A 26,975-nucleotide genomic window follows, 5' to 3' on the forward strand; every position below is an offset into this window, starting at 1 on the left:
TCTTATAGATAATTAAATTCGTGCAATGGCGAACTTTGCTCGGTCGAAGAGTTCTGCGGAGTCCAAAGTAGTCACGATTTCCAGTAACGATGCTTCTCTGGATTTCTCTGCTGGTGTCGTTGTCAGCGGTAATCAGTGAGCCCAAGTACACGAATTCATCGACCTCGATTTCATTACTGTCAATATGAACTTGAGTTGGGGGGCGTGTTGTGTCTTTTCTTGAGTCCCTCACTGTTATGTACTTCCTCTTCGATACATTGATGTTCAGTGCGATTCGCCTAGCTTCAGACCTTAGTAGGATGTACGTATCCGCCATAGTCTCAAAGTTGCGTGGACCAATAGCCGAACGGACTTTCTAAAGATTGTGTCTATCCCCGCTCTCCTTATCACACCCTCTAACACACTAATGAACAGTGAACACGAACACATTGCCGTAACCCTCTACGAGATTCGAAGGGACTTAAGGTCCTCGTCATAGTGTTGCAGCGAGTATACCCCATTAGGCATAAAGACGTTAGGCATAAGGACGTTAGGCATAAGTATGTTCGGCATAATGGACGTTAGGCATAAAGATATTAGGCATAATGGACGTTAGGCATAAAATACGTTAGGCATAAAGGACGTTTGGCATAAAATAACTTGCTATACACACGCTCAAAAACTTCAAAAACTCTTCTCATATCGAAAATTGTTCGGGTCCATTTACAAATTCCATTACGTTGATGGGGGTGGGTGGGTATCTTTAAGATGTAACAGCTCTTAAAAATAGTGGAAAATTCACACGAAAAGCGTTATGAGGGGGTTGGTTAATTGGTTGGTTATAAATTGCAATTTCCGGTGTTATGAAATTTGACAATGATTCGATTATCGCAAGATATGGAAGAAGATTATTATTATGGTCATTGTTATCATTCTAAAGTCCTGTTCAATCCATTTTTATAAGCATCCATTTTTATTTGCAATGTGCAAGTGTTATTTATTTCTTGAGATGTTCAGTTTGGTGAGTTTATGCCATTTCTTACATTTCTTCTACATAATTGCGTTAATTCCAAAGAAGGGAAATCTTCCATATAATTATTAGTACTTATAATGCAAATAATAACCTTGTAGACAGCAATCTAGAGTCAAGCAAAAAATTCATGTTACGATAGGCGATATTATCTTCAACAATAATATTCTGGTAGTGTGACGCCAATAAGAGCGTTACATTCCCACTCCGAGTTTGCTCGTCAATTTAATGTGGTGAAAACAGTTCTTTTGCCTCGTCTGCTAACAATTTTCGATGGTTTTCAAACAATTTTGATCAGCCACATTTGAAAGTATTGCCAAAGCACCTTGAAAATATTTGAAATTCGTCGCGTTTGAAAAGTTAAATTTGATTTCAAATCAATTTAACAGTCAATCTCAAATTTAACATAACATAGCATTCAGCATTAAGCATGGCGTGCATTTTTTAATGGGAATATTTACACCAACAATTCCAATAACTATTAGAACAGCAAGAACCCACAAAACAGCATATTGTTGGAAGAAGGTCCTTTTCTTACAGTCATTAAATTGACCGTATAAGTATAAAGAACAGCCTATGATCCAAAGAAGGGAAAATGTATGATGGAAGTATTAAGAGCAATAGTGATATTAATTTTTGAATAAGAACGTCTCGAAAGAACAGTTTAATTATGTAAAAAGAAAAAAAATCTGATTTGAACATTAGCAGCACTAACTCCAATAATTTTGTCGACAGTTTAACTATAAAGAACAGCCTCCAATTTAAAGAAGGGATAATCTCTGATGAAAAATTTGTCAATAAAACGTGTACGACCTATCTCAAAAGATGAGCAGCAGTTACAGCGTAATTCATATTATTGGCATTACTCCCTGACTCAAGCTCTTAGCTTAGTGTTTTAGGAGCACTTCCACAGTTACTAACCAAATGTTTGCTTTGTCAAGGTAGCCATTTTGTATTCTTATTTGTGCACGACACATGAACACGTTTGCACTTCATGGCCAAGGATCCTGGATCGACTTGAGACCGAACTAAAATACTTCCAGCATGGCTTTACTCTATGGTCACAGAAGTTACCACAAAGCTATGAATTAACAGCATTTCCATGCTAATCATTTTATCAAGTTTTGTCCTACAAATTGACCTCAAAGGATTCACAACTATGGGACGACTGCAAGGCAATCGTATTTCAAAGGACACAATTTTGATCTTTGAAGCCCTCCACAGTTACCAAAAAAGTCAGCTCACTTTTCACACAAATAATCTCATTTTTTTTATTTTGAGAATTATGCCTATCGTCCGTTATGCCTAATGTCCATTATGCCAAACATCCATTATGCCAAACGTCCATTATGCCTATCGTATTTATGCCTATCGTACTTATGCCTAACGTCCTTATGCCTAACGTATTTATGCCTAACGTCGTGCACCCTGTTGCAGCCATCTTTCGACCACCTCACGTTCGTTCGTGAGAAGATTTCCGTCACAGTCTCTGCATATATCGGCTTGTGGCACAAAGCCTTCCCGCGAACGGTTAAGCTTCTCGTAAAACTTCCGTGTGTCTTTAGCGCGGAACAGCTAGCGTTCTTCTTGATGGCGCTTCTTTCTCCGGAAGATCGAGTTTTGTCTGTTCCGTGCCTGTTTATACCGTGCGTCGTTCGCTCTCGTGCGGTGTTCCAGCAATCTTGCCCATGCTGCATTCTTCTCATTCTTTAACTGCTCGCATTCGCCGTCGTACCAGAGTCGTTTCTCAGATTCGGGGCCGCTGAACCTAGTGCTGCTGTGGCGGTGCTACATATGGCGGATCGTATGCGCCTCCAGTCATCTCGTCGTCCGGTCTCCCTTCGTGTGGACAGTGTACGTTGATGATGTTGTAGTTGAAGAAACGGTCTTTTATTTTCATCTTGCACATCCTTGCGTTGATCGGTTGTCACCCGATAACGCGTTGCCGCATCTTGCTCAACACTATGAAGCCAGTTCCTAGCTCTTTTGCGGTGTCACAGCTTTGGTAGAAGGGAGCCGCTCGATTTCCGCTTTTCCATACCTTTTATCCAGCCCAACAAAGTTCCTGCAGCGCTACGATATCGAAGTTACGGGGATGTAGTTCGTCTTAGATTAACCTGTCGCAACCTGCGAAACCAAGTGAATTGCAGTTCCATGTTCCAAGTTCCCAATCGTAATCCAAATTTCGTCGCGTTGGTTTCTGCCGATTGTTCCTGGTCGTATTATCTCCTATGTTATTCGCAATAAGGTTTTTTCACGGGTGGCTTATTGGGCCTACGCCAACACTCCTGTCTCGCCGTGCCGGCTCTGTTTAACGTCCCAACTAACACTAGGACGATCGCACTGGCGGGACTACCACCTTGGATTTAGCTGTGTGCGATTCAGCATTTCTTGCCGCTGAATACCAGAACAGACGCTGTTTTAGCCGCATCTCCTGCTGAACAGACGCTCGTGACGTACCTCATCAATCTACAGTCGCCTCTCCACATCTCGATATCGAAGGGACCATCGAGATAGGGAGAGATCGAGGCACAGAACAAATTGTTAGTGAATACTAGATTGAAAATCACTCCGTCACTAGGAATTGAAAACAAACAGACGTCATTTCGTCTTTGCAAATCTAATCTAGTAACCTTTGATAATGGGCAAATCGACATACGGAGAGAAAATCGGGAACGAAAATTACATCGAGATAAGGAGATATCGAGATAAGGAGGATATAGAGGTATGGAGAGTAAAAATGTATGCAGAATGAAGGGACCGAACAAATATCGAGATGTAGAACATCGAGATGACGAGAGTCGACTGTAGTTGATGTCAGAAGGACAACAGTGCCCAGGCTGCACTACCAGCTAAGTACCAAGTTTGACCCGTGACGTGGAAGCGTAAGGTAGGAACTTGTGAGGAACAGAGCTGTGTTAAACGCTCCTTCCTAGTTGTCGACTCACCGTTTTGCAGCCTACAGGATTGCAGAATTCACTTCTTCTTCTTCTTGGCATTAACGTCCCCACTGAGACGAAGCCTGCTTCTCAGCTTAGTGTTCTTATGAGCACTTCCACTGTTATTAACTCGTCCCCTTAATGCTACAACTAGATAACTCGAAAATCAAAATTTTGACATGTGCAACTTTGAAAGTATGACCGTTTAACAAGGTGATGGTTAATCGCAGAGATTATGATTGAACAATAATCTTTAACTTGTATATTTTGAATCACACGCTTAAGACCTGTGGATATTTTGCAGATCTAATTAAGAAAAATGTTTTGACATATTGAAGTCAAAAATTTCAAATTTCGAGTTATCTAGTTGTAGCATCAAGGGGACGAACTGAGAGCTGCCATTTCCGCATTCGTATATCGTGTGGCAGGTTCGATGATACTCTATGCCCAGAGAAATCAAGGAAATTTCTATTAAGAAAAGACCTGGACCGACCGGGAATCGAATCCAGACATCTTCAGCATGGCTTTGCTTTGTAGCCGCGGACTCTAACCACTCGGCTAAGGAAGGGCCCTTGCAGAATTCACATTCGCGTTAAATAAGGCACCGGAACCCGATGGTATCTCGAATGTTACCGCAGTCAATGCGGATCCGGACATCCGGTCCGGAACTCACTATCCAGTCGGTCGTTCAGACAGCTGAGGTGGCAATCGAGCATAAAACAACGCGTTCAACAGCGCAAGCTGAGAAGCACACGCACTTCACCGGCCTCAAGGTATCGTTGCAATTGTGCAAGCTTGTAGAAAACTATTTTGATGGCAGGATTCTACTGTATAACACTGAGAAGGAGCAGAAAAGTTTTCGAACTACCGCGGGAGTACTTGAAGGTTCAATCATGGGCCCGATGTTATTGAATGCGGTGTACGATGACGTACTGAGGCTGCCCTTTCCGACGGGTGTTATGACTGTTGGCTTCGCCGACGACATCACCCCAATGATCTGTGAAGAATCGATAGAGAAAGTAGAGTAGACAGCAGTGCACTCTATCTCCATAGTTGAGGAATGGATGAGGTCTAGGAAACTAGGACTGGCCCATCACAAGACTGAGGTGGTGGTGGTCAACAATCGCAAATCAGAGCAATGAGCGCTTATTTCGGTAGGTGATTGCTCCATAGAGTCCAAGCGATCCCTTAGGTATCTTGGGGTAATGATAGAAGACAAGCTCAGCATCGCTAACCACGTTGAATATGCCTGTAAAAGGACACCAACGGCTATAGCAGCACTTTCGAAGATGATATCCAACAGTTCTGCTGTAGTTGTCAGCAAACGCAACCTCCTGGCAGGCCTGGCGCTATCCATACTGAGGTATCTCAAAAGCGCTTAGAACGAGTAGAAACCTAAAGCGGTTGGGAGGCATTAAAGGATCATGTGCCTAAGAGTAGCAAGTGCATACTAAACGGTTTCTAAAGAGGCCGTGTGCATCATAGCCGGGATGATGCCCATCGGCATCATCATGAAGGAAGTTGTTCAATGCTTCAACCAAAGAGGTACCTACCAGAGGAGTCCGCAACGCGTGTAAAGAGGCAACGCTTCGAGGTTGGCAGCAGGAATGGGATAGCTCCACTAAAGGTAGATGGACCCATCGACTAATACTAATTGTGTTGGATTGGTATAAAAGAAACCATGGGGAAGTGTACTTCTACCTGACGCAGCTTCTATCAGGACATGGATGCTATAGGAAGCAGGTCAAGGTGACCATCCCTTCTAATATTATTTCTCTGTGTCCAGCAGATACAAGACAACTTTTTCTACAAATAAATCGATGCTATTGGTTTTGGCAGTTTGCCCTTTGAAGGAAGCACCACACTAGACAATGGACTAGCATGCAACGCCTTGTCGGAGAACATTCCTCACGGAAAGTTTTCCGGCTAGAAGCGGGAATCGAACCCACACTTCTTAGCACGATGCGCCCAAATGCTTGGTGACACTAACCGCACGGCTAACGAGGCCCACGAAGAACATCTTTTTTCTAATTAAAAACCGCATTCATTGTGGTATTGCTCTGATTCTATAATATTACAGGAATAATAGTAATTGAAGTTAGGAAATTTGAATAATGTAAATAATTACTGTACAAATCTCATTTATAAACAACATAACCCAATAATTCTTTTTTTGACAAAGTGATAAAGGTGGATCAACACAATATAGTCAACACGTTGTTTTTCAGTGAGTGAATTCAGATCAACTATCGAAATTTTGCAGCTGCTCTTTTCACTTTAAAATATAACATACTTCAAAACTTAATTAAAAATAATTTTAGGATATCAACAGGTGCGAGTAATAATAGTGGTAAGTGTTTCTCGGTACCCGTAGTTTTTGTATTGTAACCGTGTAGAGAATTAGTCTTGGGTAATTTGTGTATATGTCTGGACGGTGTCACATGTAGTCCTGATCAGTTTACAAATTCTCTAGTGATCAAATGTAAGTCTGATTGTTTTCTTATTAACGGTGTTAATTTTATGTCTTAAAAACTAAAAAGTTACAATTATCAACATTAATACTAAACAAAACATATAATAACCAATACACCACACACATAAAAATCACAAATCTTTACGACTCTACTACAGCGGGGGTTCACTGGTTGGAACACGACTGCCTTCCATCTAGCGAATCCGACCCGTTAGTTGGAACGACTGACAGCTGGTGAAAATGCTCCACACTAACGCATCTGGAGAGCAAATCGTCACGAAACGCACATATACATACGCATTTGTTCTATGTATGGAGACTTTAATGCGACGGTACTCAGACGTCAAAGTCAGTTTGACATTTTCTGGTGACATTTGAGTGCTTTTTAGTTGGAATATTTTCCAACCAGCGAACATCCAACAATCGAGTCATTCCATGTAGCGGACCCCCAACGAGCGAATCTCCACTGTATCCGCATGCAAAGGAACACTCATTTTAACACATTTTTACGGCACTTGAAAATCACTTTTCTGCTTGGAACCGTTTTCCATCCAGAGAAGTATCTATTAGACAAACTTTGAATATAAGCCAATTGAATGTACAAGGAGCAGAGGGGAGAATTCTTATAAATACACTAGCTTAGGATAGAAGACTGGTTGAGATAGGTTTGAAAGAGAGCAGAATAGAGGTTCAACTTACCCGCTAAGCTCCAGCAGTGAGCCTCGTCGATTGTTGCGCCTGTGGCTGGCCGTAACCGGGAAGGCGTTGGCATGGGACACCACAGCTCTGGAAACGCCCAACGGATCGTCCCCGGCGTCGCTCGAACCGGGGAATGTGATGTAGCCGGCGATCGACGCCGATCGTTTATCCTTTTTGGCGCGGCCGATCGGCGTCGTCGCCGTCACCGGGGTCGATGTCTCGGAATCCGTTACCCCGCCAATGACGAACCCACCGGAACCGGAACTCTCGCGCCGGAAAAGACCTATTACAGACTTAGCCTGTTTAGGTTGTGTTAGGCCACCTATGGGAACGGTTGGACGGTGACGGGAAGGTCACGGATAATGGATAGAGAAATGCTGTTAGGTGCAAGCTAATGCGGCGGATGCAAATTAATCAAATCATATGTGTGAATGAGGGCACAAAAGGTGGAGGTGTGGGTGCGCGGTTGCTTTAAATCGGAGAGAATACGTACAGAATGGCGGAGGAAAGGCGTGCTCTGGGTACCAACGAGGAACGAAAATCGGGATTGAATGCCTAAGATCGATTCAAAGCCAAAGGCTGCTCAAGATAGTTGGACTAAACGTAATTCGTCGGTTTTACGCAGGATTAGAAAGTCATGGACCCAGGAATGCTAAAGTGTCTCCAGAGTTCTATTACGGGTTGAAAGCGAAACCACGATGCATCACCGTTGCATTTTTCAGTTACAATAGCAGAGTCTCATAAAGTTGAAGTGGCAACTTGAGTAGTAATTGTCAGATTTACAAATGAAAGCTATAAAAAAGATTTTTATCCGTTATATGGCTCATTTTAAACAATCTAAAGTAATAGAAATTAAAAAAAAACTTTAATAGAGTTTCCATTTTGTTCAACCACTCAAAATTTAATGAGCGCACTGTAAATTACTGCCCATTAAAGCATAACTGTCCAAGCCAACGCCTTTTTTTCGTCGCAACATTCATGTTTTAATACATATTTTATTATGCATATCAAAATAACCACACTTTGTTGGAAAATGTTGTGGAAAAATATGAAGTTGGTGCAGTCCCATATTGAAAAATAAAAACATTATAGTCTTTATATGAACATTCAATCCCAACAGCAACTGCGCAACGTGAATTATGTTCAAGTTTATATTTTTTGCTGATCAATAAGAGCAAAATAAGTTATATGTGCAATGGTGCTAAATGAATATGACCTGCAAAATTGCACTAAAAATATTATATTTATATGCAAAGACAAACTTCTAACTTTGAGCGCTTTTTTCTCAATGCCTACTTTTTTCATATGTGGCAGTTATGCCTTTGGGGCCATTCTTCTGCAGATTCTTGGCAGATTCTTCTGCTTCTTCTTCTTGGCATTAACGTCCCCACTGGGACAGAGCCTGCTTCTCAGCTTCCATTAACTTAAGTTATTAACTGAGATCTTTCTTTGCCTAAGTTGCCATTTTCGCATTAGTATATCGTATGGCAGGTACGATGATACTCTATGCCCTGGTAAGTCAAGGAAATTTCCATTACGAAAAGATCCTGGACCGTCCGAGAATCGAACCCAGACATCTTCGGCATGGCTTTGCTTTGTAGCCGCGGACTCTAACCACTCGGCTAAGGAAGGCCCCATAACGAAGACACATTGCACCTAGAAACCGCAAGTGCCTTTAAAAACGTGATTTTGGGAAAACATTTTATGATAAACAGGTTCTCTCCGTCATATGAGAGCGAAGACTTTTGTATTTTCAACAGTTAGATGCATGTTTTGATGAGAAGTTTATCAGTACATTGTCTAGGTTCATTGACTAGGTTGTGCAAAGATATGAAAAATGGCTCTACATGACAAGGTCATGTTGGAATGAACTACAGTAACCAGAAAACACATTCACCTATAAAAGCAATGAAAATATCGCTTGTGTGTGCCAAAATCAAGTTTGTATCATTTTTGCAATTTTTATGGGCCATTCTGTGTAAACTTGTGAGTTTCCCCAGTGAATTCTTCTTGTTGTAATAAATGACACAGCGGAACAAAAATAACTTTTTCGCGTGTCTCAAATATCAAATTACGAGATCCAATAAATAAATTTGTTGTTGCTAAATCTTTGGCCGCTTTCAAGAATGTTTCAGAGCGTCTCAATTTTGTGCTACGGATAGCCAAAACTAAGCACAAAAATCAACATACAAGCTGGTAAACTTGCATGCAACTTGACTTAAATCGAGAATTACCGAGTACCCTCGTTGGTTTGACCACTTTTAATCTGAACATTTTTATTTTGTACCCCGCTAATCTGCTCATTGTTCAAATTGAAAATGATTCAAACGTCATTCAGCTCGTGGAACGATGTAAAACAAAATGGAACGTCGTGAAATGAAACGCCGATTCAAAATAAAACAGGCAAATCTCGACTACTTTTTCAAATCGACGTAAGTAACTTCCATACGATTTTGAGAAAATTAATTCAGAAGAATCACAACCTGTCTTCTAAATTTGGTTTAAAATGACATTTAACATTTTTTCGACGTGTACATTGCTTAAATTTGGCATATAATGAGCTCGCGTTCAAAAACTGTGGAGTTCCTATTATTTCATACAAGAATTTTTATGACAAAATTATAAGCCGTTTTATTCTGTTACTTGAGACGATTTTCTACCAGTGTAAAATCGACTCAAGTAGTGTTTTGTTTTGATTCGTGGTTAAGTCACTTTGTCTTTCCATATAGCGGAGCGACGAAAGTAGTGGTTAGGTTGCAAAAGTTGAAAATCTTACTTTCGTCGTGAAAAATCGAGTTGGTACAGAGCGAAACGTGTAGAATTTCGTCTGCAAAACACGTAGGATCGATAAAGTAAGTTTGCATACTTTTTTGACTTGAGTCTGTATGAATAAGATTTTGAGAAATGGGTAATCAGAAAAACGTTTTTCTTTTGTTCGTAAGGTGACTACAAGTTCAAATAAAAAATGACCCCCATTGGATTGCATCAGATGGGTGCAGGTCGTTAGGCCGAAGGCCATTAGGCCGAATGCCATTAGGCCGAATGTCGTTAGGCTGAAAGGGCCGTTGTGTGTGTGTGTGTGTGTGTATACAATCCACCTCCCACTGACCGGCAGTGCTTTTATGGAAGAAAATTGTATGCATGTATTTATTGATACCCTTCGATATCTTTATATCTGCAGACAATTTTAGCCCAGGAGATGAAAGGTGATAGCTCTACTGAAATTCCAACGACCCATTTCAAGAATGGCAGTAAATACACACACATTCTGAGGTCATTTTCATATACAGTAAGCCCCGCATAAAAACACCCATATATCAAATGGATATCTGAAATGTTTTTATACTTCCCGAATCGAAAATTAAATTTTCGACCCTGGCACGTATTTAGTTTCATAGGGTAATAGGTGAGTAAATAATAATAAAGAATGAATTTACCAGGATGTAACGCTGTTTCTCCTGTCGTAGCACTGTGCTTACCGCAAAATACTACACACTTTCACTACACTACACACGTAACATGATCGATTCTGACCGCATCACCTGCCCCGGCAGGAGCAAGCGTCACGGTCAAAGGATCACAGACTACTAAATAAGCCCGCGAATCACGCCACTCTTCTTCCCCCAACTGCACTGCGCGCTTAACACGTTTAATCCTGCTTGACCGCTTCACCCGCCCCCGCAGGAGCAAGCGTCACGGTCAAAGGATCACACACTACTAAATAAGCCCGCGAATCACGTCACTCTTCTCCCCCCCAACTGCACTGTGCGCCTAACACGTTAAATCCTGCTTGACCGCTTCACCCGCCCCCGCAGGAGCAAGCGTCACGGTCAAAGGATCACACACTACTGGTTAGGCTGAAAGGGCCGTTAGGCCGAAATAACATTTGATCATTTACTACTATTTCAAATGGCTAAAGCATTCATCAGTGTTTTTTCCTTTTTTTAATCGAAGGCTGTTCTTTCTAGTTGTATTTCGCAGCGGTTATTGAGGGCTTCTAGGTTCATTAGAACTATCGGCCATTTTCGGCCTAACAACCCTTTCGGCCTAACGACATTCGAAAAATGTTATTCTGATTACCCATTTCTCAAAAACTTATTCATACAGACTCAAGTTACATATAATTTGCAATTGGATTAGATGGACAAATTGATGAGATTTGCGAAAAAGTTACACGTCTTCTAAGTGAGAATTGAACTCACGACTCCCTGATCTCTAGTTAGGGCGCGTTACCCCTACGCCATGAGAGGACTCATGAACGCAGAAGTTAACCTAAATTCGATTTCAGCTCAATAATCACGTGGTCCTTTTTCGCAAAGTGCACCTCTTTCGGAAGAATTAGATGCCCATCCAAACACAACGCCTAGCCCGAGAGCGCATTGTTTTTTAGGTATGGAAATAGCACACTACACTAGCCAGCAATTGCGCTGGCTGAGGTTTCTATTGTGTGGGCTTCCAATGGGTCGCGACGTTTTCAAACGACCGGTTACGGAACATGAGTCCGTTGCTCGATAAATACTTGTTTTTAATTATGAATCGTGGTTTACGGCTAACCAGCCGAGTGGAAGTTTAACAACTACAGGGTTACTAGACCAAAGTTTTGGGATTCAAAACAAATTAGGAGCGCAAAATGGCATCTGTTTGTTTATAACTTTCTTGGCAACGGAGTGTTTTTCAATCTAGTATTCATCAAAAATTTGTTCTTTGTGTCGATCTCTCCCTATCTCGATGGTCCCTTCGATATCGAGATGTGGAGAGGCAACTGTAGTAGTCAATTCAAGTTGAGGAATCAATTATCGCTAGCCTGTATATTTTAGCTCAATTCGTTCTGAACAGAAACACTTCTAGAATAAGAAAATCACAAATTACGGAATTGATTTTAATTATTTAAAACTCTAAGTTGAGAATTAGATAAAACTTAATGTAGTCAAATCCAAGTTTTTCATTTGACGTTGTGACAATGTGGCATTTTAAATATTCATTTAAGAGCGGCATTAAGTAAACAGGTGCATTATTTGCGACGTTGCACTATATTTATACAAACTTATAAAACACATAGGGATCCAGAGTCACTTAGGACAGCATGCAAGAACGCGAGTAGGACATCAAAAAAGTTAAAAAGACAACACCGGGACACATATGTAACTCTAAACGGCTAGACGGAAAACCGGTGAATGAGATACACGCTTCACTGCCAATTCGAATCTAACCTCAAGGATCCGACGAACTTATTCCAGGCTTGTGAGTAGCAGTTCTTCCGTGACGCAGTGGCAGACGTTTCGATGAACAGTAGACACAATATCGAGACAGATAAGAGACACGTGATACAACGAAAATAAAAGTGAAGAAAAGCTTAAGCTAACTCTTCTACAAACTATTTGCCAGTTAATTTGGGGTTCGCGGCCATCGTTCATTTGATTTTGGGGATGCGATTTGTTTGTTCAGCAGGCATGCAATTGTGATTGAGGACAAATCAAAACTCATAACTATCTAGAAAGGAATGACCGTGGTACAACGACTGGACAACTTATCGATGGTGCTCTATACGTATTCACAATAAGAAGTTATCTCAGGTCTGACTTCTATTCATCAACGATCCGTAGTTACTGGTAGAAATCTGTGTGTTTGTGTCTGTGTTTGTTTGACGGGTGTGCTGTAGTCAAATGTTTGAAGTTTGTGGAATAAAATAAAGATTATCAGAATGTGGAAACAAAAGTTGGGGATTTGAAAGAAATTGAGTGGAAGTAAATGCTGACATGCAAAAGTAAAGATAGTAAAGAGTACACCTCACGAGACGAAAATAAGGGCAGAGAAAAAGAAGGAACAAATCCAAGGCACGCCAATAGTTTGGGCAGAAAGGTCTATTTGCTTGATTGCATTTGAAATGAGACATGATTCAGGAGGTTGGACAGGGAAATGGATGTTCTATAAACTGTATGCAACTCCCATGGAGGTGGGAAAAATCGCCGCTCTTTCAAGGTATATCTGTACGCAACCGCATACATGCGATGGAGTTCGTTTCTCACGGATTCTTTTCCGAAGATGATCCGGAAGTAACTCACCGAATGGTGGGGAAAAATGGTTTGCTTCAGAAACTTACCTAAAAATGTTGCACTTGGTGAATTATAAGCTAAATACTCCTTGTTTGAGGCCCACGATGGGAACTCGTTCTGTTTAATAGCACCATTTTCGTCGTCTTCGTCGACACGTTTCCAGGGAAGCACTGCTTCGATTGCGGTGGGCGTCGTGACGCGATTTTCCGCCGCTGAAATTAAAAGAAGATTATGTTATTGAAAATATTCGTCGAATAAGCTTACGTAATTAAGTTTATTTGCTGTTAAGCAGTTTCCAGAAGCCTCATGAATATATAGAAGAACTTCAATCGATGAATGCACATAATTGATATAGGCGATGCTGTCGATGTTTCGAGAGCTGAAACGTAGATATTCTAGGTTTGTTTTGCATCCAAGAATCCAAACTGCGTGTAACTGCACCTAGTTTGCAAAGCAGAAACTGTTCAGCATGACAACACTGTACGTTGGTGGAAGGTGCAGAAGTTGGCGCTGTTGCCAAAACCGTTTATATATAGGTCTATATGCATGCTGGATATCCTTGGTATACTTCTGGAGGAGGATGGCAAATCATCCGGAAGGTGAGCAAGAATAGTTGCAAAGACTATTCGGATTTGAAGAAGAAGAGAAGGTATGGTAGCTATAGACGTTAAGAATGCGTTCTACAGTGCCAGCAACGCCACAGTTCTACCCAGAACTCAAAATCGGTTAGGGAATCAAAGTACTATTTAACATTAAGCGTCTGACCACAATTCATACCAACCGATCGCTTTGTAAACATGTTCAAGAAAAGTGTCAGAAAAAAGATCCACAATTGCAATTCTAAAACAATTTAATTCCACATTCATTCAAAAGCAACACATTTGATCATCCTAGACACACCACTTACCTTCTAGATCCCGTAAGTCCTTCGACATGCGTTTATCGTTCTTTGGTTGTTCGGATTTTTCATCCACTGAAGGCGTGAAATAAAATGAAACAGAAAAGACAAATCAATCATTATGATCGGGCCATTATATTCTAGCGCATTTAAAATTTCTATTAGAAACAACATTGGAACCACATCTATAGCGGAAGCGCCGGAAATACGAACGTTTCTCGGAAAACACCTGAGTGAGTGAAAGTTTGTTGTGTTTCAATATCCGAGTCATGCATTCAAGAAGATTTTAATGGGAACAAGTGCTCAGAGATGATTCTCGGTATCTAATTTGGTGAGATGTTGGTGGATTTGAAATTGCCACGAATGATTAGTAGGACGGATTGGGGGACGTCGCTGTTCAGCATGGGAGTAGAATCATGCTAATTAGGAAGATTCTGTGCATATCCTAGACCTCTTCGATCGATATGAAAAATAAAAAATGTGTAACTTTGTAATGGTAGTTCAACTATGTATCTTTTGATCTAAAGTAAACTAAGGTATACAAAGTTCGTTAAACGATTCTTAATCGGATGGATTATAGCTTCTAAAGGAAGAAGTGTACAATTCCGAGGTCTATTGAACTGAAGCATGCAGTAAATTGTGAGTTGAAGGTATCTAACATTGCAAAACTATTGATACTATTTTTTTTTCATTAAAAACAACTAACTTTAAAACATCGTTGTAACCACTAAGAAAACATAGATATTATCAAATGTCGAGAATTTTATAGCAACAAATAAAAAATTATAACAAATTGCGCAAAAACCGAAGCAGCGATAACAAAGCTACTGAGCTGCGAGACACACGTACCAAAGCTCTGATACGATCGATCCCTTCGCCAGGGAAGGAACGATTCGGCAGCCGTTGGCAAGAGCCGTTCCGGGCGCTCGAGGGTAGGCCTGGTTGGTTGGGGATTTGCCACGTCATTGGCCTGGCCGCTCGCGCCGATGTTAGTATTGGAAGAGGAGGGAGTGAACTTGCTTGAAACGTGCTTGACAATGCGTGCCTTCGTCGGATCGAATCCCGGCAGGCTCGTGATTTGTGCGATCAGTGAGCTATTTTTGCTACTGGTGGCCTCGGGCCCACCGTTGGCACCGTTGTCACCGTTGGCATTGGTGGAACGTAACCGCACGCTTGCCGGCGATTCGGCTGTCGGATCCGGAACGTGAAGAATTGTGAGAAGTGTTAACGGAGACATCATAACAGAGGCAGTAAAACGAAGGCCACACAATTGTGGTGGGAAGTGTTGAGATTTGAAAGGGGTATGATGTGATTGAGGCTAGTACGGTAGGTAGCCCACTCATGGAACTCAATGTTTAACATCAATATTACTAAATAAAATGTAAAATGTATTAAATGGTAGAAATTAACATGAAATGAGAAATGAAGCATTTTGCTCGGGTAAAATCTACATCATTTAGATTTTAAAGTAACATTAGTTTTGCATCAATTTCGAGACTTTTTGTAAGATGATTAACACTATCGCATCGTCAGCTATCGTTATGAAAATTTGAGTATGTAACGAGCATAAATTATTTCAATATAAAAGAGGAGACTGCGTACAATTGATGTCCTTTTCTTAATGAGGTTGTACTTTTACCAGAAAATTGAAATTGGATGAGTATTCTGTACATGGACTCAAGTAAACATGTTATACAAGATCTTTTAGCACAACACAGCTCAAAACTGCTATCAAAGTATGAAAAATGTTGTTTTTCCATTCCATTTTTGGTGAAAATTATTGTCGTCAGTCAAGCGAAGCAAATTTATCTGGTGACGGACCAAATCTCTGCCTTCATAGAGGCTTTTATGTCAGCTGTCAACATACCTAGCCCATCAGCCGCTGCATCAACGCTGCGACATTAGTCCTCTCTGTGCCATCAATCATCCTCATAAGAACAATCTCAGCGCGACCTAACATCGCTTCCATGACCAGAGTTGCCTAATATCAATCATATCAGCTGATGGCTGATGGTCTAAAACTATCAATATCACTTGCAAGCTATCAATATCACTTCGATTTGACAACCAACAGCAGTGATGCGACATAGCACTCTAGATCAAAATCACAGCAGAATGAGTGATCACGTGCAGGGTTGGGAAAAAATCTGAAATTCACTCTACAGTAGTCAAACAAAGCCAATCACAGTCAGCGAAGCCAGTGAAACTCACGCCCATCGCTGCTGTAGGTAAAAAGCCTTGAAAATTACAAAACACCCGTTGCTAAGGGAAACCCAAAATTACTGTAGAAAAATGTTCTATTTCCCGCTGCATTTCCCGCATTTAGAGCCTTCAATGACACTACTGATTTAGAGAAAATCATGTACCCAATACAGGCTACTTGATGAGATTCACAATTTTTAACTACTGTAGTGAGAGAGCCACGTGATTTTCGCTAAATTCAAGCCTACTACTATTACCATTCCCAGCACTGATCACGTGGTCATTATCCATGCTATTAATATTTTTCAGTGACCAACACATAGTTTCAATCTATCTGCAGCACTGTCGAAAATATCGTACTGATAAATTGCCATTTTATCTGCATAATTTAAAGCTAAACTTAACCCATCAGTGATATCCATAGTCTATCGCCATCACTGCACTGCTGATGGAGTAGACAGCATGATGTTGATGTGATATGGAATGATCCGATTTGTATCGCAGTCGGCCTGTCTTCTTCTTCTTCTTCCTGGCATTACGTCCCCACTGGAACAAAGCCTGCTTCTCAGCTTAGTGTTCATATGAGCACTTCCACAGTTATTAACTGAGAGCTTACTATGCCAATGACCATTTTTGCATGCGTATATCGTGTGGCAGGTACGAAGATACTTTATGCCCTGGGAAGTCGAGAAAATTTCCAACCCGAAAAGATCCTCGACCGGTGGGATTCGAACCCACGACCCTCAGCTTGGTCTTGCTGATTAGCTGCGCGTTTACCGCTACGGCTAACTGGGCCCCAGTCGGCCTGTACAAATCAGCAAATTTTAAGCATTGATAGTGACATCGAGCAACTCTGTCCATGACACCTTTCGCCGTTGACGCATCTGAATATTCGGAGTCTAGACAACAACTCGACCGCTACTTGAAAGCTCTTCTACTGATTCCGACAATACTCTTGTGAAACTTGGTCCTTTAACTGCTCCTCGAGAACCTGTCAGTCAAGACCCAGAAGGGGAGTCGGTCCCTAGGCTAAACCAAAGTCCAAAACCTAGGCTACTGGTCAAACCAACGGCAGCCAACGAGTAGGACACAAAGTGGCTTTTTTTCTATTCTAGAGTCCCAGGGTCGTTAACGAGGTTGCGGGGAGACGGAACTGGTTAGCGAATTAGCTTCGGGGGTTATTTTCAGAAACGTGTATTACTGAATAACTACTTGAGGTCATCCGCTTCAGCTGCAAGGAGTGCACCGGCAATGCGGCGGTTGATCGCGAAGGAGCTGACTTGTATGGGTGGCAAGCGTAGCGGCCCTAACGAGGGACCGCATGGGTGACTGGGCTTGTAGGCTATCGTTCGTGGCTGGTGGTAATGGCTCGAAAGGCAACGAAAGCGTAGAGGTGCAAACGAAGGATCACGATGACGTTTAGGGTGGCTTGCTGCGTCGGATACCATGAGGCCCCAGGTATGCTGACAGGTGATCGATTAAGGCCGTTTGCGGCAAGATCGACGGTTGCGGTAGCGTTGAACACAGTGGCGATAGTAATAGATCGGCAGATGATCGAAATTGTTTGTACTGCAGCGTATGCACAGTATTTAGAGGCAGCAAGTACCGCAATCACCATGGAGAGCCGGCAGGCGGTTGCCACTACCGGTTAGTTGCAACGCGTTAGCTCCAAAGCCGCTGGTCACCACAACGAGCACAACAATCCGACAGGAGTTCGATGCTGATAGACAAACTCTATTTGATTCCCCACTGGTATGATTTTAAGGTCAAAACACCGATTCAGTAGTTGAGGATGTCATCTTTCTCCGTTCTATTTTCCACACTATCATCATCCAGCAATTGCGATTCTCCGTATACGTTTCTACATAGTGCTGCAAAAGTCAACACCCCAGATATCACCCAAAACCATCTGTTGGCAAATCTTCTACGTCACAAATTCTTCGGAATTCCGTTTGCAAACTACCCAGGCAACGAAAATCGCTAAACGAATAAACTCCTAAATAGATGGAAAAACCGAATTTAGTACTATACCATTTAATTCCACTAGAGTTGGAATTAAATGGTATAGTACTAAATTCGGTTTTTCCATCTACTTATAGGTATTCTACTAAACAGCTCGAAGATTTATTATGAATAAACTCCTCTCGATCAAAACCCTTGTAATACATTATCATCATGATTTTTGTTCGGAGAAATTTGTGTTTCCACCACATATCTCTAAGCCCGCTATTTTGACTTCTATCATTGGAGTTGGTAGACTTAGCACGAACCCGATGAAGACGCAGATAGCAAATATAAAAGTTCCTCAGATAACCTGGAGACCATCTCCAATACACGGTAAGATCGTTATCCCTATTTCTTTATCACACCACCCCTCCAACCAAATGATATCTCGCCGTCCCGTTGAATATTCTCAAACCAGCAGCGCTACACAGAACCAAGGGCTTCAGGTCGTCTGGACGCCGACAAACTGGCAGCCCAGATCAATCTGAACCACTGCGACACCGTACAGCAGCTGTTGTGGCAGTCAACGACAGAAACGTCAACGACGTAGCAATTCTTGCAGAGCCGTATCAGGTTTCATCTGATGGGTGGCGGATGGAACGGTAACGGCTGCGATACATGTTATGGGCAGATTCCTATTCAGGAAGTGGTGGACAATTCAGGTGAAGGCTTCGATATCGCCAAAATCAACGGTGTCGTTGAATGTAGTTGGTATGCACCTCCGAGGTGGACAGTGGAGCAGTTCAGCAGGATGGTAGATCAGCCAACTGGCAAGTTGATCGGAAGGATTTTTTCTTTTCTTCTGGCATTACGTCCCAACTGGGACAAAGCCTGTTTCTCAGCTTAGTGTTCTTATGAGCACTTCCACAGTTATTAACTGAAAGCTTTCTATGCCAATGACCATTTTTGCATGTGTATATCGTGTGGCAGGTACGAAGATACTCTATGCCTTGGGGTGTCGAGAAAATTTCCAATCCGAAAAGATCTTTGACCAGTGGGATTCGAACCCACGACCCTCAGCTTGGTCTTGCTGAATAGCTGCGCGTTTACCGCTACGGCTATCTGGGCCCCTGGGATCGGAAGGATGCTGATACTTATTGAAGCAGATTTCAATGCCTGGACTGTGATATGGGGCAGCAGAATGACCAACGCAAGAGGATATATCCTGCCTAAGCAAAGCTAGATGTACGATTGTGCAATGAAGGCTCAGGTAGCACATTTCGGAGAAACGGAAGGGTCGTTATGTTTTGCAGTCCTGCATTGTCGGCGAATGTGAACTGGAGAGTTTGTAAGGGGTACCATCCATAGCGACTATCAAGCGATACGCCACCGCATCGGCAACGGAACCCTGCGGCAACAATGGGAAGAATAACTAGGGAGCGAAAGTGCAAGCCTTTATCAAGGTACTATTCGTTGAGGCACTTCGTCAAGATGGCGATAGCGAGGATATCGACACCATCGAGCTAACACAAAGGATGGCTTGTGTCGCAACCATGCCGCGAAAACTGGAGCCAAGGAACAGACGGCGACCACCTTACTGATGGAATGACTCGCTCAGCACACTTCGCGCTACTTGTCTCAGAGTCAGAAGGCGAGCTCAGAGAGCAGGGATGGAAATGGAGAGAAGGGAGCGAAGGACGGCTTTTCGAGAATCAAGGAATGCAATCATCCGGGAGATCAAGCTTAGTAAATCTAATTACTACAAGTAGCTGTGCCGAGCAGTGTTGTAAGCAATCACGGTAGTCGACACGTTTTCGCTGATATTCGGCAGCGCTTTCCTTAAATATTCACAACACGAGCGATCGAACGAATGTCGAAAAGAAAAATGTCAATTGAATGGCAGTGACAACGATAGCTTCGCTAGGAAGCGTTACGGTTTTGTTTGTTTCTGTTTTGCTTTCACTGTATGTGTGTCACATTCTACGTAACAGACAAAATCAAACTATTCATGTTGGTTATGATCCGATGTCTGAATTCAATGCAAAACTTATGATATATGCAAATGTCATCGTATCAGACGACATTAAATTGACACTTTTTTGTGTTTGTCGACGTTCATTCTAACGCTCGTGCTGTGACTGCTGACCATGGCAACGAAACGAACGTCGCGCAAAGTGTCGAATGTTTACAGCACTGGTGCCGAGATACAGATATCAATCCGTGGGCTAATGCGTATCGAGTCGTTATGACAATTTCAAAGGCTTTTCGAATTCAGCTGAAATGTTCCCAGACAACCTGAAGTTGATCGTGAAGGGTCTCCTTCCGAAGCACGATCCAATGTCCTGGCCACCAACGCCGTACGGTGATGACGCAGAAGCAATCACTTAGGACTGGCAAGTTTCTAACGACGAGCTTATAGAAGCAGCGAAATGACTAAAATTGAAGAAAACCCCTGGTCGGGGTAGAATACCAAAAGTAGCGCTGAAAGCTGCCATCCTGGCTATCCATGTTACGGGATGTACGACGGATCCTTGACAGTGCGGCTACCCAGGAAATTGAAGATTGTTGGTTTTGCGGATAATGTGGAGATGTCGGTGATGGAAACAACTGACGCAATCAAGGGCTGGATGAGCAGAGTCAAACTGCAGATAGCTCACCGTAAAATAGAGGTACTGATAGTTAGCAACTGTGAGGTGGTTCTGCAGATGAAGGGCAATGTCGGAAGGTATGTGATTGCACCGATGCGAGTATTGAAGCACCTGTGAGTAAAGATCGACGATCGGCTGAATTTTAACAGCCACGTTGATTACGCATGCGAAAAGTCCGAGAAGGCAATGAACTCAATAGGGAGAATCATGCCAAACTTAGGTGGTCCTACTAGCATTACGAGGCGTTTGCTAGCTAACGTCTCGCATCGATTCTGAGGTATGGAGTTCCTGCTTGGGGCAAGGCTCTAAAACAAAGCGGAACCGCAAAAAGCTGAACAGAGCGTTTCGGCTGATGGCAGTCCAAGTTGAGAGTAGTTTTCAATCCCGGGAAGATTTCCCGGGAAATGAAATTTACCGGGATTCCCGTTTCCCGTGAAATGGTTTTCTGATTTTCGGGATTCCCGTATTTCCCGAGAAATTCTATTTTATTAACTAATTGATCATCTATATTCAAACAAAAACTATCACACAATTTGCTATTCATGAGTTAATGAAAACCAAATTTAGTACTATACCATCAAATTCCAACAAGATTTTATATCCTTCGACAGATACGCGTATTTTGACCTCAACTGTTGTAAGGCCGTCCTCAGCGTCGTGTACTAGCCTCGACTTCGACAGAGCCCAGTCTAGTACACGTTTACGGTTGAGGTCGAAATACGCGTATCTTTAAAAAGATATAAAATCTAGTGGGAAATAAATGGTATAAGGTGGAATTATCTGAAACTTTTCAACAAGAAGCGCTCGCTTTAGTACGACGCATATATGACAGATATGAGCTCTGTAGCTTTCAGAAAACCCCACTGCCGAAGTGAATCAAAAGTGATGAGAATAGGATCCGGCTCCCTAGTACCAAATACGTTAAGATTGCGTATAGAACGACATCGTCAGATGCTGTATGCGTTATAGCCGGTATGATCCCCATTTGCATCACTTTGGCGGAGGATATCTAGTGCTACCAGCGAAGAGATGTCAGAAATATACGGAAGATGACCAGAGTCGGATCTATGGCGAGGTGGCAGCACTAGTGGGAGTGCGTGGAGAAAGGAAGATGAACCCACCGGCTCATCCCAAATCTGTCGACGTGGACGAATAATAAGCATGGAGTGGTAAACTGCTACCTGACACAGTTCCTATCAGGTCATGGATGTGTCAGAAAGTATCTCCATAGATTAGGGAAAGCAGATTCGCCACATTGCATAAACATCGACAAGACACCACAACATGTAATGTTTGACTGCCCAAGATTCGCCGAAGTGCGGAACGAAATGCTCAGAAGCAACAACGGAGATTCAAACCCCGACAACACCGTGCAGAAAATTTATCAATACGTAAGTATGTGGCACGTGGTGAACAGAGTGACAACGTATATCATGCCGTCGTTGCAACAGAAATATCGAGAAGACATCGGGCCACAATCGGAGATCCTCCTTTAGCGACTAGGCTGATTATAGTAGTTGGTGTCGGTGATGTTTAGTCGGGGACCTGTGACTGGTCCAAGTAGTGGAGCGTCGAAGTACATGAGAACCGAAAGTCATCCGTCACCTGGAAGCACAGGACCGACCTCGGCACCTTTTTGACCATCATTCTGATAACGGTTGTGGGTGAACTTTTGTCGGTGGAATTTTTTTCCGTCGAAGTAGTCTGAGTCCATTGCCGGGTACTAGTGAAGCAGATCGCGAAGTAGAGCCCGACAATAGTCATCGGGGTGCTTGTAAACTGGAAGTTTTCATCACCGGTAACACAGGACCGATCTTAGCAAGTGCTCGGATAGATTCGGATTGGGAGGCCTTCCACTACCAGGGAACTTTTCGTCAGAGTAAGATAGATTCACTTCCGGGTACAGTAATTTCTCGATTATATCACGAACCCAAAAATTTTTGGCGTGATATACCGAAGCGTGTTATAATGAAAATGTATTTTCTGCCATATAATTTTTATCAAAATTTGAGCTTTGTATTGCAGAAATAAAGCTAATGAAATGAAAAGCACGTAAGTCATGGGACAAATGAATACATGTTGCTTGTTTGGGGTTGTTTTTCAATGTAAAATGTATGATTATTATTATTATGTTTTATTTAAGACACTTTACCATTTGCCATGGCATTCGTGTCTGATTAATTATTATTACTATTACACATATATATAATCACAAAGTTAGTTAAATTTTTGTAAAGAGATTACATTCCTTAAGAAATTTTATCACTGCTTTTTCGGATTCTGTATTGTACGCCAGTATTTCGGCCAGTGAACCGTTGATACCACAGTTTTTCCTGTTTGATTGGAGTCCTCTACATTCGACCAATATGTGCTCCACCGTGAGTTGCACTCCACAGTGCCTGCAGTTGGGAGGGTCGTTATGATCCATTAGGTACGCATGTGTGAGCCTTGTGTGACCTATTCGGATGCGAGTCAAGACTCGTTGCTCAGAGGGGTTCTTCCTATCCGGATATTTTCCAGGTGTCGGTTTGATTGACCTAAGTACGCAACGTTGTTGATGCCATTGTAATTCCCATTGTGTCCAAATTCTTCTTTTGATTTCTCGTACAACGTCTTGTGCAGGTAACGGGATGTCCTGAAGTGGTTGATGTCTACCTTGTTTGGCTAGTTGATCGGCTGCCTCATTCCCAGCAATACTGGAGTGACCAGGGATCCAGCTGAATGTTACATTTTGTCCTACTATTTTTCTCTCAATAGCTTGTATCCAGGGATGTTTAGATCGACCACCGGCGAGTGCCTCCAGGCAGCTGGCTGAGTCGGTCAGTATGATGTTTTTCGCTTGGCCATTCAGCTTCGATACTGCCATCATTAGTGCAAACGCTTCAGCGGAAAACACACTACATGTGTCAGGTAACCGGTAGCTAAAGTGACTGTCGTTCATAACTATTCCTGCGCCTGTTTGATCACCATATTTTGATCCATCCGTGAATATTTGTTCGTGAGTACGATATCGGACGTTGACAAGTTCTTTGTACTTTTGAACGGCAACGCTGTGGTTTGTTCCAGCCCTTATGGTGCGCTTGAGCTCGTTATCAATGTTTGGTGGTGGAACGTACCATTCTCTATCGGAGGATCTAAGAGTTTCATGAATTTTTGGAAAAGACCATCCCGTTTTTTCCAGAACGAGTCTTCTTGCCCTTTGCACTACGGGGTAGTCGTTCGCTTCTTCATTTTTTTCAGCTAGTCGAACAGCCAAAACGCATAGGCGTTGAATCAAGGCTGAGTAGAAGTCGGTCCATCCAGTCTCAGCCATAATAAATGTTATAGGGCTAGTTTGGAATGCTCCAGATGCCTGTCGAGCCACATCGTTATATATTGGTTCTAAAGTGCATTGCATTGCATCGAAGTTAATGCTCGTAAGTCCTATTCCGAAATAAAGTTTGGACAAGATCAAGGCTGATCCTACTTTCAGTAAGCTGGATCGGCTACTTCTTTTTAATCGGTATCCAAGAATGCGTATGATGTTCAGCCTTTTTCGGCAGCTTTGTTTAACGGATGTAAGGTGTTTCAGAAAGTTGAGCTTGCAGTCCAGTAGAACTCCGAGAACTTTCATGTACCTTGTGTGAGGGATTGGGTTAGAATCAATCTTGATCGCCTTACCACGTTTTCGATGCTTTAGGTGGCAGATATGTAGTAGCTTTGATTTTGTAGGAGCAATAGTAAAACCTATATTCGAAGACCATTCGACAGCAGCTGCAACCGCTTTTCTCAATTTACTGCGAATTGTGACATGGTTTTTACCCTTGACAATCAGAATGACGTCATCTGCGTAGAGTAGAATTTCAGTGTCACCAGGTATAGCGTTGAAAATTGGTTGCATAGCTACTAAGAATAGTGTGACAGACAAAATGGACCCTTGTGGAACTCCGTTTTCCGCTCTTCTAAGGCTTGACAGTGATCCGTTAGCAGCTACCCGGAAGAATCTGTCAGTAAGGAAGCTAGAAATGATATTCATCAGTCTCCCTGTAACCCTCCATTTTGTCAAAGTGTGAAGGATTTCTGGTCTATACGTTGTATCATATGCTTTTGATATGTCAAGAGATATGATCTCGACGTGTTCGTCGTTTTGGAGATTGATTATAGACTCCAGTTTGGCAAAGTGGGAAGTAAAATGTATGGATTTCATATTATTATTGTGGCGTGATAAAATCGAACAGAAAACCGTGCTAAAATCGAGAGTGATATAATGAAGCGTAATTAAAACGAGCAGTGATAAAATCGAGAAACTACTGTACTATTAAAAGTAGTACGTAGCGTATCACCGATATGAATCGTCGAAAGTCAGTAAAGTGAATGCGTTTTATTGTATTGAAGCAAGGCTTTCTCATGCTTCAGTAGAAGGCTATCCGTTCCGGCTTTGTCAAAGCTGGCCTTGCCAAGTTCTGCTTATGGTACGGCTTTCTCAAAACCCTATGTGTTCTTCGGATCTGGGTTTACAGGAATTCAACCGAGTCACAATCGAACAGCTCAACCACTCCCTCGCAGGCAACTACATATGGGCTCTGAAGCAAGATGACTACATCCACCACTCTGTAGCTCTCGTAGTGCTAAAACAATTCTGTTTGTTTTACTTAACTACCAGTTTTCAGGGATAAACTTAAGGAGATTCCAATATCTGTAACTTGCGTTCCTATTCTGGAGGAATTCCCCTCACCTTCTCAGAACTTCCTTACTATTCTCACCATAAAACTAGTATTCTACAAAATTTTGAGCATTCTAGGTGGTGCTTTAAAGGTGGCTCAAAGACGATGTAGGTTTATATGAAAATTACTATGGAGAAATTTCTAAAAACGTTCCAAATACGTTAGTGCTGGCATGTGAGTATAAACTTAGCATGCCATAGAGAAAACTCATTATTCAAATCATAATGAAGTAGTTTGTTGAAAAAAGCAATTTAATCCGACAAATAGAAGAATATATATTCATGAGTTTGTTTGCTATTATTAAGTTTCATATGAGATAACAAACCAGTAGATCTTGAAAAATAAAAATAAATAAAAAATTGACGCAAGATAGATTTGTTTCTTTAGCAACATCTTTCTTTTTCAAAATTTCTCCTTAGTAATTTCCATATAAACCTACATTATCTTTGGACCATATTTAAATTGGATTTTTAACTTTTTTAAATTTTGAATATCCCTAACCACCCACAGCAACATGGTTCTTTAACGGACTCAAATCCAATGAAGGACAAGAAATTAATGTACCGGTTAAGAGACGACTACTGGAGAATCCCTCAAAAACTAGGTGATCCATATGTCAGATGAGGGGTATTACAGGCACTACATGTATGTTTGGAATTTTCAAACTCTTCGGATTCTGTCCGCTCTGAATTTTATTCCCCAAAATACTTTGTAGTTCTTTTTTCAGGCGAGTCCTTCTGGCATAATTACCGTACCGGGAATGAACCTGAAACTCACACTCAAATATGGAAATATACCTTGATATGTGGCTTGCTCAGTTCAACTTTTACCAAGATCTCGGTAAATGTTTGCCGAATCTTGATTACGTTCGCCGAGCATTGAAAATGATCGAGATCTCAGCTGTTGGATTTCAGGCAATTTACCCAAGTAACACCGAAAACATCTTTTCGAATAACAGATAGCAGATATTGTCATATAAGTGTTAAAATGGTGAAATCATAACATCTTGTGCTATATAAAAGCTATAAAATAGCTATCGGAAAACAAATCACCTTAAAACTGTTAATCCAAAAGTGACAACCGGCCCTGGTTAATTTAACGCTCTACAAACATGTATATAACTTTGTAATGACAAACAAAATCAATCGGTTTGATAATATCAACGGTAAGGGTGAAAAACACTCAGAAACTGCTAAAAACAGAACGAAAACCCTTCAAAGAGTGAAAGAGATGTCGTCACAAAGAGTACAGCGAATAGACAAAATAAATATGTTTCACGGTGAACTCAAATTCTGCCAGCTTCGTTTGCCTCTTCTACTTGGATTGGATGTTTTAGAGATATAACACAGCGTAACAAAAATTACATTTTTGCGTGTCTCAAGAATCAAATTATGTGTCTCGAGTAGA

The 26,975-nt window shown here is 41.8% G+C and overlaps 1 protein-coding gene and 1 long non-coding RNA gene across 19 annotated transcripts in view; one reads left to right on the forward strand and one right to left on the reverse strand.

Annotated features, from left to right (window-relative positions):
• Positions 1-26,975, reverse strand: part of LOC5570922 (sodium/hydrogen exchanger 3) — a 306,524-nt gene that overhangs the window by 14,592 nt on the left and 264,957 nt on the right. For 12 of the 18 annotated variants that reach the window (XM_021844917.1, XM_021844919.1, XM_021844912.1 and 9 more), the window contains 4 exons: positions 14,921-15,259; positions 14,081-14,146; positions 13,221-13,385; positions 7,121-7,442 (listed from right to left, as the gene is read on the reverse strand). In XM_021844917.1, the coding sequence (XP_021700609.1) occupies positions 7,121-7,442; positions 13,221-13,385; positions 14,081-14,146; positions 14,921-15,259 (892 nt within the window). Of the gene's footprint in view, positions 1-7,116; positions 7,443-12,131; positions 12,774-13,220; positions 13,386-14,080; positions 14,147-14,920; positions 15,260-26,975 lie in introns of those variants that run through there. The other 6 variants (XM_021844926.1, XM_021844927.1, XM_021844913.1 and 3 more) reach the window with 5 other exon arrangements.
• On the forward strand, positions 11,826-12,822 carry LOC110676557. Its single transcript, XR_002500508.1, has 2 exons — positions 11,826-12,290; positions 12,358-12,822. It is a non-coding gene; the product is annotated as an uncharacterized LOC110676557 (long non-coding RNA).

Source organism: Aedes aegypti, chromosome 2, assembly GCF_002204515.2.
Source record: "Aedes aegypti strain LVP_AGWG chromosome 2, AaegL5.0 Primary Assembly, whole genome shotgun sequence".
Lineage (NCBI taxonomy): Eukaryota > Metazoa > Arthropoda > Insecta > Diptera > Culicidae > Aedes > Aedes aegypti.